The 13,611-nt window shown below is 44.4% G+C and overlaps 1 protein-coding gene across 1 annotated transcript in view; it reads right to left on the reverse strand.

The window, feature by feature from the left end:
• DNAH11 (dynein axonemal heavy chain 11) overlaps window positions 1–13,611 on the reverse strand; it is a 2,866,633-nt gene that overhangs the window by 542,168 nt on the left and 2,310,854 nt on the right. Inside the window, exon 65 of the mRNA XM_069211469.1 lies at window positions 6,043–6,165. Within this exon, the coding sequence (XP_069067570.1) occupies window positions 6,043–6,165 (123 nt within the window). The remainder of the gene's footprint in view (window positions 1–6,042; window positions 6,166–13,611) is intronic.

Raw genomic sequence — 13,611 nt, forward strand, 5'->3', positions numbered from 1 at the left:
CAGGAGGAACACAATGGAGATAGTGAGTGGAGTAGAAGCTGCAACAATATTGTTACCTGACAAGCCAGATGATGAGCACAATACAGGACAACCAATCAACAGCATATGAACGGAGTAATGATAGAATTTTTGGGAGTTTCAGTTTTATTGGAGTTTTAGTTTTTTTGGACAAAGTGTGAACATTAACTGACCAATAGGAATTTAGAATATTGGCCCTCATTTCAACCTTGGCGGGTGGAGGAGGCCGCCCGCCAATGTTGAACTGCAACCGCAAACTCGCCAGCCGCATTTCAATATCCCCGCTCGGCCGTAACATTGCAGCCGGCTTCTAATGGAGCTGGCGGCACTATGGCGGTGCGGCGGGTGCAGCAGCACCCGTCGCGCTTTCCACTGTCTGCCAAACTGATAGTGGAAATTGTGATGGGGCTGTGCCTGGGGGCCCCTGCACTGCCCATGCCAAGGGCAGTGGCAGTGCAGGGGCCCCCAGGGGCCCTGCGAGTCCCCTTACTGCCAGCCTTTCCATGGCAGTGTCTACCACCATGGAAAGGCTGGTGGTAAGGGGAGTCAAAATCCCCAGAGCAGCGCTGCCCTGGCGGATTGTGACTGCCGGGACCTCGATGGGGGTAAACCACCAGTCCTGCCGGTCCCGGCGGTGTGACCGCGGCGGTAACGCCGTGGTCAAAATGTGGCATTTCGTACCGCCAGCCTATTGCCGGTACGAACGCCATTTTAACCCTGGCGGTCAGTGACCGCCAGGGTTGAAATGAGGCGCATAGTTTTAGTAGTTTTAATTTAACAGGACTGCACTGAGAAGAAAGCAGCATTTAGCCCCGCATTCTCCATTTGTCTTAGTTCATTCTTGCACATTTTACATCTTGACAAGAGACATGCTAAACCTTACTGCTTAAAACTTTGCATTTCCTGATTGCTGATGCTGAATCCTGATTGCCTTGCTGATCGACTGATGTCCTGGGGATGAAGAGGGACTCTGCTTGCTGATTCACACTGAGTATAGGTATTATGAATTAGACTGTTTACTATCATGCATATTTGCTTTTCCTTTTTAGGTACCAATTGCACTGTTTTGATAGAGCCATAGTTAGATGTTTTCCAAATTTGTGTTACTAAATTGTTTTGCATGAAGCCCAACATGCTGATTCTAATTTGGTATTAGTTAAGGATCCTCACTAATTAAATTATGCTAATAGAGAATAATGCTTGACAGATTTCTCTGCTGAATTCGAATGTATTTAATAACTCTGACACAGCTGACTTTGCTATTAATTTGCACCATTACCTTAGAATGTGTTGTAGTTCAAGCTTTGATTAGATTATGTTTCTTCCACCACTTTGGACAGCCAGTATTGTTTCTGTATGTGTTTCATTTGACTTTGACGTTACTTTTCATGACCTTAGCATTGTTAATATAGGGAAATAAATATTCTAACTTTTTCCAAAAGGTGTGGTTATTCATGACTAAAAGGTCATGAATTACTGACTCCATTGATTATTATTGTTATTGATTGTTCTTGATTATTGATATTGTGTATTGGTTATTGATCATTGATTTGCATATACCGGAGTTATGGTGGGAACATCTTAACTGTGAGTCAAAAGGTTCAATGACCTAGTCGCGTCCCCTTTATAAGTTTACATATTAAGGTCAGACACGCTAACAGAGATGGTAGCAGAGGTAATGGTTAGTCCCCTTAAGAGCTTATCATAGATGTCCGGTACAGAGTAACAGGTGTTAACAGAGATGGTAGCAGAGGTAATGTTTAGTCTCCTTAAGAGCTTATCATAGACTTATTCATCGACCTATTCAGGTCCCCTTGTAAGTTTACCTATTAAAGGCCAGACGCGCTAACACTATGTATGAGTGGTAACAGAATGTGCATTTGTTCACTTTAAAAAGCAATTGAAATGTTATCATGTCAGTGAAATAAATACATCTAAGGACCCCCACTAGCCTACAATTCTAGCAACAGAACATGACTCAGATGTAGTCTAAAAAAGGAATACTGATATTCCGTCATTAACATCTAACGGGAACACAAGTAGGACGATACAACCATTCATGATAGCCCATTCAAACAACGGTATACCATGAAAAACACCTTAAGGCCAATGGCTGAAGCAGGCTGACACAAATACCACTATTTATCTGTGCATCTTGTACTTTCTGAAGAACAGATGATTTGTAATCTAGAAAGCTAAAGTCTGCAGAGGGACCTAAACATTAGCAACAGTCAGCACTCCCCTCCCTCTCTAGAAGCTTCTCAAGACTACTGTGAAGCCCTGAAGGACTTTAGTTTTTTAGAACCAAGTAATGTATAAGCCTACAGAAACTCCATTGCCTAAACACTGGAAAAACATTAGTTCAGTTGAGCAAACCCCAACTCTCTGTAAAAGTTCATTTAGGATTAATAGGCACGTTTAGTTCTGTTGATAAAACATTTTGATTTTCCACAAAGTCAAGGATTTATGGAAATTAAAATAATAGCAGGGTTTCGTAGGAGCTGTTATAACTGATGTATTAACTTTGTTTAGGCATTGAGTTGAGCCACTGATGTCAGCGATTTGTGAGGATTTGGGTGTATTATATTTTATGGCTGTGCAGCGCTACCTTGTAGCACACTTGTAAAAACTGTTTGGGGTCTAGTCAGACTCATTTGTAAAACTTTAAGCGCAACCCTCAGTCGCAATGGCATCAAGCAGCAAGGATTAAACAAAGGAACTAGTATAAAGCATTTATAAATGCCAAAAACGTCAAATAGGAAAGCCACACAACACAAAAGTAATCAGGCTTCAGCTTTTATAAATAGATTATATTTCTATAACTTTTTTAGAGACCAAGATGAGCAAAATCCAGTGGAGCATTCTGGAGCTACTTATTTGAAAAGAAAACATAAATCTTAATATAATCACTAACGAACATTGGTAATCAAAATGTTTGCAATCTTTTGAAAAGTTGTGTTCAGCTGCTTCAGCCGGGCTTGGTCGGCCATTCAGGGCAGAATGAAGATCCAGGGGGCCACTGAGAAGTATTTGGACTGTTACTTGGCCATCAAAGCATATTTCCAGTCCAGTTTCAAACTTTAAAACACAACCGCCATAGAGTTCTACAGAGCGGTTCTGATGATGCGGATGTAGGAGATAAAAGATGCTCAAGAATGCTCTTGGTGTTGTGTGGTTGATGGGAGTGCCTTTATGGCTATTCCTCAGTTCACAGGTCAATGGGGGTGACTTTGACCATAGAGGTCAGGGTCCCTCGAAGTCCTCTTTGAAACGGTAAAATGCCAGCTGAGGCTAGGCTACTGTTTTCTATACACAGCGGTCCCAGCAATATCCCTTGCAGCAGGCTGGTATGCCCCTTGGGTGACCAATCTGGACTGACACCAATCCCGGGTCTGCCTGCAACTTTTGGCAATCAAGGATCAACCTTTGGCTCCCAGCGGCAGCCACTGGAGAGTTTTCTGCAGTGGATACTGACTTGTTGAGTTGGGCTACTTCAGCTTTGTTGTCCCTGATGTAGATTCCAGGGGACTAGACAACTGACCTTTGGAGTCACTTCTTTGGTTTGATGCTGGGGCATGACTTTTCCCTGAGCCAAGAGCCACATGCACAGTCCTCTCTTTGGTAGCCCAAAGTACAGCAGGTGAAAGTCCAGCAGATAGTGTAGCCTCTCTTTGCCAAGTTTGGGGGTCAGCAGTCCTTATTCGGGCCTTTGTTCAGTTCTGGTGTGATCTGAGATTCAGAGTGCCAGGGGTGCTATATTTATGTCCAGAAACTGCCCTGGAAGGATGATGCTGTTACTAGCTAATGGACTACCAGGTCTTCTCCCTCTTGGTGACAAGACTTTCTGGCTACGTGTAGCATCTAGCAATCCCACAGTGCATTATTCTGCCCACTCTCAAGGTGTCTGAACCCCTCCTCAGATGGAAGCTTGGTAGCCCACCCAGTGGTACAATGTAGCTTGAGGGGACCCCCCTGCTAAGTATATGGAAAGGGCCTCCTACTGCACCAGCCAGGAGCTCTAAGGCCCGGGGCCCACCACCCATGAATAGTGTACTGTGCTGAGGGGGGCCCCCCTAGAGCTCGAGGACCCCTGCACCATGGGGTCTGTGGGGGCCTATGTTACCCCACTGAGCCTACCCCATGGAATAACCAGTTTTGGCAATTATCTCCCATCTCTGTCCCTGCCACCAGCCTGTCTACCCCAAAAAAAGGACAGCCCTTCAGGAGTGTGATGGCTATTCGTCCAACAAAGGCAGCTTCGTCTTTGAAGCCCGCCTTTTGGCTAATATCCTGTGAAGCGTCACCTCCCCTCCCTGCAAAGTGGAGATGATGCCTCACCCTGTAGCAAGCTGCTATTATTTTTAAGCCTGAGAGGCATTCACACTACTCCCCAGGAGGGCAGACAGCTGTCTAGTGGCCAGTCAGTGACAATGTCAGGCCTCTGGACAAACTGGACCACAGAGTGGCAACTTTCTAAAAGTTGCATTTCTTTAATGGTGACATTAAATTCAACTTGGGAATCAAGTCGGTTTTAATGCATGACATTAAATTCAACTTGGGCATCAAGTCAGTTTTAATGCTATGATTAATTTGATACCTTACAGTATCCAGCAATGTAGCCCATTCTCAATTCAGCTGGGCTGAGAAGTCAGCTGGTAACCTTGTGTTAGCCAATGGGGCACTTAACTCTTCCACAGCAAAAGTGACAATTTAGAAGTGTTGCTGTTGAGACATATGTAAATATATATGTCCTACTTAATAACATACAGCTCCCTGCCTTAGGCTGCAATACTCCTTCCTTAGGGGAGACAGACATATTCTTAAGGGAAGTGGGGGCTTTGCCGAAGGTTTGAATGGCAGACTGGGAACCATTTTGCACTTGGTCACACACAAGGTGGCACAATCAGTGATGCAGCCGAGGGTGGACACTCTGCCTTACATGTCCTCTGTACATGTACTAGGGATTTATAAGTAAGTCAGTCTGTGCAAATTGGAGGTAGCTAAATCAACATCTATTTTTGAGGGGTTTGGAACACTGGCACTGGAATATGTTTAGCAGGCTGTAGTGCACTCACAGAATCAATGATCCAATGGCATCAGTCCAGAAATGTGAGTGTGAGAATGCAAAAAGAAGCATTTCCTTACACCATTTCTAAACTGCAAACACGTAATGCATGTTATGTCTTTCTGGAGAGCACTTTCCCCTGCACAATAATCCATAATAATCCTGTTGAAAAGCTATAATTTAACCCAATGGTCTCTGTTTTGGCATTGACAACAATCTGTGTGCTGTGGCTCTACGCACTGCAAATGATAAACAGAACTGGGAATATATAATTACCACTTGCATCTGTAAAGAAGAATAATTCATACAGGATGGATTAATCTCTAATGCTGTATATCTTTAAGCAAGGGAGGGAATGTTGCTGGTAATGATCAAATGAAGAAGGTGAACTGGTATAAATTTTGATGAGCAATTACGCTTGAAACTTTTTTATGGTCTAGCTTGACTGCTCAGCCATCACCAGCGAATTATGTCAGCATCACTAGATAGGGGCTTTGGCTTCACCCAGAGGTTGGGAGCCAGGAGTCCATCGTTTGATTGGGCAGAAGTTGTGTGCTTCCACATAAAAAAGTGCTTGCCCTCCACACAGCTGTGATTATTTTATTTATCCAGCTGCCTAACCTATAACTTTCAGGGGCACAAGCATGAAATTGAAATTATATTAACGTTTCTTAGATCACTATTTTATTTATGTTGGTTTCCCTCTGACAGGTGCACAGATGTGAGGGGGCAATCATTAATCTAGTTGGATTTTTGTGCCTGGTTTGACAGTGCAACTGTCACCTGACATTTTAACTCACACCAACATTATTCTACATTTCTTTACTTCCACACAAATACATATCTATACACATGCTGACTTGTAATAGTTCACATTACCATACAACATTCCTTTAAAGCCAAACAAATTGCATATTAGAGTGTGGTACTGAGAATTGAGTATCTTTGCAGAAATTTACCTTCCACGCTTAACTGTATTTCTGCCAAGAAGAGGGTCTAGGACTGGATCCAAATGTTCATCTAGATTTTCAATAAGAACTGTATCACCACAGGCCAAAGCTGATTCAATGATGTTCAAGTACCTTGAATACACAGACATGAAATCAATGTCACAGTGTGAACTTTTAATTAAAATACATAACAAAACAGTTTGCAGTTCATAAACCAGGTCACTAAATCCCATTCTAATCCTCAATATTATTTTTTTTGCCAAAAGGAAGTTTGGTGTTGAAAATATAATATTACACCTGTTAGTCGTCACTGTGATTTTGTTTCTTTTGCATTACAATTGAGTGCTATCACAAAGAGAAATACTATACTTGACTTTGGAAAGTCACCTGCTCTGTTATCCATGGAAGATGTTTTTGTGCAGGTGGGTGAGGAGGGTGGGAGGAGGAGAGATTAATTACTGAAGAATCTGGAATCTTTCTGTTGTTTAGAGTGGGTGGCTCCACCAACAAGGGTGCAGTTCAGAATGAACCTGTCAGGTATTTCAACAAGGTCACTAGGGGCTGATCAAAGTGAGGTCTGTCCCCCAGGAACATTGGGGGAATAGCGCAGTACATAGGACTGTGCACATTGTGGGTTACGTAACATTAAAGGATTTAGCCGAAGAGTATTTAACCAGTATTTTGGGCTCCTACCCACCATTTTATGGATAAATGACACAGTGGCAGCCCAGTAGGTGCAGGGTCTGGTCCCCGTATGGGTGCAATGCATGCAGGAGAGCCTTTAGCACACCAGGAGGAGCGGAAAGATGGTTGAGTGACCTCACATGGGCCAGGAAAGCTTGGGGAATCGATCTCCCCAGTGCATACAGAAGAAGAAGAAGCAGCCCATGCGTGCTAAGCGTGCCCACTTCAAAGGAAAAAACCCAGAGGACATCGGGTGGCAGGTGGGAGGACTAGGGGGTAGCGGAATCATGTCCACAGGTTGAGGAAGGGGATATGGTGGAAGCATGGGTCCTCATACAGGTGGAAGCTATGTGGGACCATGAGGTGCGAGGAGGTGGGGTGTGCAGGGCAATGAGGCCTGGCTGGTTTTCACACCTAATGGTAAAAAAGAAGGAAGAGGGAGCAGGTCCCATGTATCTCTTGGGAAATGGGACTGGCTAGATCGGGCCCCACTGGGGCTGCAGTCTCAATGGCCAGGGGACGTCACATAAGTGGGGAGAGGTAGTTACAGCAGCCCAGAGAGCTATTGGAGAGTATACTCCCATTGGGGGGGGGGGTAAGGAGGTAGGAGTGTAGGGTATTGGAGAACAGCACGTGGGAATTATGGTATCAAAAAGTGAAATGGGGCTGAATCACCCCCAACTGGGCATCAGTAGGGACGAGGGTGTAGGTGATCGGGAGTTGCAGGTGGATGATGGTGTCAGTTTTAAAAGCAGGTGTGTGCCAGGAGGAGGAGGACAGAAGTTAGGGGTGCATGGGTTTTGCACTCCCGACCTATCATTTTTTTGCAGGTGGCAAGACAATACCAACTGACACTAACTCGGGAGAGCACAGTGGGGCTCCACTACCCCGAGATGAAGTGATGGCATGACGCAGAGGCCTCAGCTGGATATTGTAATAGGATAAGGCATTGGCTGACACAAGAAGGCCTGGGGTTTCGCCAGGTCTATGCGTGAACAGGTGTAGAGAATCATCGAGCGGTGGGACATGCACGTCTTGACGGCCTGCATCAACAGATTGTCTGGGAGGGCTTAGTACCACTCCTCAGAAACCGGTTGAATGTTATACTAAGGTACCCCATCAGGGGAAAATGACAGTGTAAACGGGTTGGGTGGGGGGTAAATAAGAGGTGGATTGCACAAAACTGGACTATGAAGAAGATAGTCTTGAGGAAAATGCAATTGTGGATAGTGATGTGCCAGCGGAAGCAGAACAGAGGTGGTGGCACAGGCAGGGGGGAGCAGTTAACCAGTTTCCACCTAGTGTTTTACAGGCTTCGGACAAAAGGCCGGCGAGATCCACTGACACCAGGTTACAGAACATGCAAGTTCCACAGGCAAGACGGGAAGCTACCGAGCTGGCATCAACCTTAATATCAGGTAAGGAAGTTAGGGTCAAGGTGACAGCTTCGGTAATGGTGTCAATTAGGGAGGATGCTGGTAATGGCTGAGATGAAGAGGGAGTAAGTCTGAGTAAAAAAGGGAATGTGAAGGATACATGGGTAGGCAAGGAGGATTGGAAGTTGAGCACAGGGAAAGGAGGTAGTAAACACAAGCAGAAAGAGCCAACACGGCAAGAGGGGGCTGGGGTCCAGGATGGGTCATCAAGGGGCAAGCAGTAAGGCAGAAAAGACAAAGAAAAAGGGAAAAGGGTTAGTCTGGAGATAGAGAGAGATGGTCAAAAAGGAAAGGTTGAGGAAATGGCAGGTAAGTAGAGCAAAGAGTTGAAAATTAAGAAACTGCCATACATGGGGTAACAAAACTCTCAGTGGTGCACCTGATGCTTTCCAAAAAAATAAAGAAATTGGGAGGGGAATACATTGAGATGTTTACAGGGAGCTCAGGGCCAAAGAAAGGTCAAAGGAAGAGGACAAAGCCAAAGGTGCCCATGATTATTGAGAACTGGGCAACTGAATTTTTAATTTCTATAATTATCTACTGCAAAAAATACCTTGTGTGGAATGTGGCTCTGTTCAAATATATATGTGATGTCATAAGCAAGGCGCAGATCATATAAGGAGGATATGCTTGGGCATAGTATGATGATGAGTTTATGGCATGTAGTGCATTGGACTCTGAGATGAAACGTGGATAAATAGATTTAGACTTGAGGCAATACACAATGGGACTGGCTAAATTTGGTAAGTAAATGTTCACAGCCATAGCATATCGGCCCTTCCGGGGGTGCCTAACCCGGGAAGGGTGGGAGCAACAATCAAAGGGCAAGGAGCACTGCCGGGGCCTGCTGAGATTTTACCAAAGGATTTTGCACAATGGAACATGGCAAGTTCCGCCATGAGTGTTACAAATGTGCAACGAGGCATGCCCTCATACACTTCTTTGGAACAGCAGGAGCACAGCAAGGTGGTCATGCAGAGGATCGCACAGTAAATTGGCATCAGACTCAAGGCAGTGCACAGGCACCTGAGCACACAGAGGCCTACAGCGGAGGGAAAGGGGCACAAGGACCTGGTGGGAAAGGCTCATATGTTAGCTAATCTGTAGAGATTAGCATTTTGGCTGCAAACATATGTTAACAGGGAAGATGCAACAGTGCTGGGATGTGTTTCAAGGGAGGCTCAGACTGGAGGATAAAGGTCCAAAAGTGTGGCAGTGGGTGGCGAACCTGAAATTGGTCAGGGAACGCCCACAGGTTATGAGGGACAAATTACAGAAATAAATTCTGGAGGGTTTTATGGCGAGTCCTTTTGATTAATGGTCGTTGGTCGACCTAATTGTGTCTCTAATAGAGGTGGTCCCCAAAGAAGAGTAGGATAAGGTCTGACTCATGCAACACCTGTCCTGGCCTGGAGGGCAATCAGCCAATGACTTCATAGCAGAGGATTTGGCTATGGTGTTTTATTCTTCAGTGGATGTGCTATGTCCCTGGTGGAGTGGACGGGAGTCTGGGCTGAGATGGTGAAGAGTGACATAACATCAGCCTTCAGGTTATTACTGGCACGCCTGGATGGTTTTCAATAGCTGGGTATTCAGTTTTAAGGACAGTGGTATGTTGATAAAGCCCTACTAATGGGATGCTCTATTTCATGTACTCTGAACATTTCAGTTCCTTGATAGAATAGCTTTTGACCTGGTGTACAGGACATATATGGATTATTTTTTCTTTGTTGCCCACCCAGACTCTGTGGAGTGCCAGAGGTCGCTGGTAAGTTTTCAAGAGCTCATGATGGATCTGGGAGTTCTTTTGGCACCGGAGAAAACAGTAGGCCCACAGGCAGCACGCCCCTTTTTATGGATGGAGCTTAATTCCAGGGCCATGCAGTTGTTGCCTGATACAATGCTGGAGAAAGGTCAAGGGTGTGCTGGTGCTGTTAGGCCATCTCAATTTTGCACGTAAACTGGTGAGAGCAGGCAGGCCTTTTTGTAGAAGGCTGAGAATGGTGCTAACAGGATTTTCCCTTCCGCATCATCATGTGCACTTGTCAGCAGCTGTATGGAGGATTTGCGTATGTGTGACTTCTTTTTGGATTCATTCAATGGCGTGCCATTGTACATGTCCCAGGGGTTTGAGAGGGAGTTCCAGATATACACTGATGCCGCAGGGGGAGTTGATTTTGGATTGTGCTGCTAAGGGGGTAGGTGCGCGGAAGAATGGCCAGAGACATGGAAGTATGGGGACCACAGTATTGCTTTTCTTGAGTTTTTTCCACTGGTAGTGACCATTTCTTTGTAGGGTGAGGAGCTGGCCCACAAGAAGGTCTTGTTTCGGATTGCTAACATGGTGGTAGTACAGATGGTTCATGGACAATCAGCCAGGGAGGCTTAAGTACTGAAGTTGCGAAGGGTTTTTGTGCTGGAATGCTTGAGACATGAGATTTTGTTGAGAGAAAAACATGTGCCAGGGGTGGACAATGACATTGTGGATAGTTTGTCTTATTCACAGTGGGAGAGATTCCATGGGCTGGCCATGGAGGTGGACAGGGACAAGACAACAATGCCAACATATCTATGGAGAGTAGGAGACAGAAGCCTGTACAACTGGTGGTAGGGTCACTGGTAGGGTCCACCAGGAAAGCAAATGAACAAGCATGGGATGAATTCTTGAACTTCAGGGCCAATAAGAGCCCAGAGGGGTGGGGGAGAACAGAATATGTGGTTCAGTTTATATTGACATTAACGAAGAAGGAACTTTCCCAGGTCACAGTCGTGAGGAAGTTGACAGGTATTGCATTCATAGGGAAGTTGCTCTGGGCTTATGCTCCATCAGCAGGGGAACTGGAGAAGTGGATTTTGGAAGGTTGGGCCAGGGAACAGAGCCATGTGTGGACAATTTTGAAGTCTCTGGGTTTGCAGGGTTTCTCACAGGTGAGAAAGCAAGGCTTTTCACTTTCCGGATGTCAACAATGTTTTTGGCACCTTTAGGGCGTCAGAATTGCTGGGTGAAGGGAAAGTCAGGGTCTTTTATGAGAGGAAACAGTGTTACAAGAGGCTGTGGCGCTGATCCCACTACACTTGTTTTTTTTTGTTGTTTTTTTTAGAAGTGAAGGACTTTTCCGCTTAGACCTTGAAGTGGCAGCAGTGAGTGGCATGAAGACAAGGGAGGGCAGAAAAAGTCAGGTTAGAGTCTTTTTCTGAGTGGGGGTTGGGCAAAAAGTTTGCATGGGTTTGGATGATGTTATTGTTGTTATCATCAGTGAACCGGGCTGAAAGGGAGCGTGTGCACAAGCTCACACCGGAACAAGACAGGAAGTTAAAGGTTATATTATAGGAAGTTCAGTTAAGTAGATGTTGGTAGATCCACTGACAAGCGGTAGGGAAAGTTAAAAGGTCACAATTGCTGGATGGAGGATGCTATGAGGTACATACTTCCAGGCTACACTATGTGGGGGTGGGGCACTTTGGGGTGGGGGTAGGAGATAGGAAGTTAGGTAATGACATTTTGTATAGTGAGGTTTTAGTTATGTAAGGTAGAATGCCCAGGAATTCTTGTGATGAGCACCTGCCTCAATAAAGGCAGCCTTTTTCACACTTACAAACGTGTCAGTTGGGCTACATAGTGTTAAAGTTTGTAGCCCAAGGTATTTCACCAGCCATTTTGGGCTGCCACCCACCATTTTATAGATAGGTAACATAGTGGCAGCTCAGCAGGTGCAAGGTCCATTATGTTGTTCCTCATATCCAAACCTTAGCTTGGGAGAAGTTATGAAAACTAGTGCGTTATTTGGTGGCTTTTGTGTGGGATAGATGTGTTGGGGGGTAGTTATTTTATGTTGTCTCTGTTGAAACATGTGTAGGTTAGTTGGTGGTTGGCCGAAAAGTGTGCATGGGTTTAGATAATGTTATTGTTGCCATCAGCGAATCAGGATGAAAGGAAGGGTGGGACCAAGCTCACACCAGAACGAGGTAGAAAGTTAAAGGTTACGTTATAGAACGTTACATTTAGTAGATGTTAACAGATCCACTGATGTGCAGTAGGAGAAGTTAAAAAGTCACGTTGCATTAATGCAGGATGTTATAAGGTAGTTTCTTGCTGGTTAGGTTATGTGGGAGGCAGAACCTTTAGTGGTGGGGGTAGGAAGTTGGATAACAAACTTTGTACAGTGAGTTTTAGTTTTGTACGCGGAATGCCCAGGATATCTTATGATGTGCACCTGTTTAAATCAAAGCGGCCTTTTCACACTTACAAAAGTGTCAGTGGTCTGTGCTGTGCCCCTCTGACCCAACTGGAGATGGTACCTACTTTGAGGATCACTCAAATAACAGGAACTGCCTAATGACATTCAGAAAGCAATAGCAAATAATCAGTAGAATGCCTTTGTCTTTTTTTTTCCAAGTTATCCACAGTTAACTGGCTGTCATCGCTGTAGTGAGTCCTGAAGAAACAAGGGAAATACATAAAAGAAAGCCAACAGTTCCTGGGTCCTTTGTTAACTTCTGACTACTGCAAAGGCACCAACCACAGTAACTTACTTTACTCCTGCTCAAATGGCCTCAGGTAGGGTCGACTCTCTGTAGTGAACATATGGATGCGCTCCAGCTCTTGATTGAACTTACATAGGAAAGCAACATATTTTTGCTAAAGGTATCTATTATTTCCAAGTACCTGCTTATTTAAATTATTGGTACAATCTGAACTGAAAATGATGCGGCTACAAGTGCTTATTTGTTCAATTTCTCATTTCCCTTTCTTCACATTGCTATATTTTGTCACATTTTGTTAAAGGCCCTGAACCTGAATTATAGGCCTGAGCCACAGGGGATGGCCGATAATGGAGGGGAGGGCCTTTAACAACCGGTATAGCCCAAGGCAGAAGGGCTTTAAGGCTATTAGAACATTCAACCCACTGAGGGTAGAATATCATAAATTGAAAGGGAGAAACAGAAAAACAAACATCGGAATGTTGGACATCCGGGCTTATACCAGCCATTATAAGCCCTGAGTATTCCATTGTCTTCAATGGAGCTCCCAACATCCCAATATTCGAATCACATTTTCATCTTGGTAATTAGACTTGCCTTGGATGTCTAAGGATTGTTTCCATTTTTAGTTGTAATATTTGATTGGTTTCCTAATCACAGAGCCTTGAATAGAATCATTTCTTGGAGGATTGACTTGCTGCTTAGGCAAAGCCACCAAAGGTGAATCTAGGGTTAATTTTGTGAAATCTGTCTGCCTTTTTGGGCCCCTTTGTTTCTGCAGTTTGCCTTATTCGTTTCGTTATAATCAAATGACTATCTAAACTTTAGTGATCCACTTTAAGTACAAGGATGCTATATAATTCCAGTAAAACATTTGAGCAATTAATGTTTCTTTATAAGTTGTCTTTTTTATTCAAATATTAATATGTGTATTTTATGTCTTATTTGAAAAATATTATTCATTTCGAAGACAATT

The sequence above is a fragment of the Pleurodeles waltl genome, chromosome 10, assembly GCF_031143425.1.
Source record: "Pleurodeles waltl isolate 20211129_DDA chromosome 10, aPleWal1.hap1.20221129, whole genome shotgun sequence".
Classification (NCBI taxonomy): domain Eukaryota; kingdom Metazoa; phylum Chordata; class Amphibia; order Caudata; family Salamandridae; genus Pleurodeles; species Pleurodeles waltl.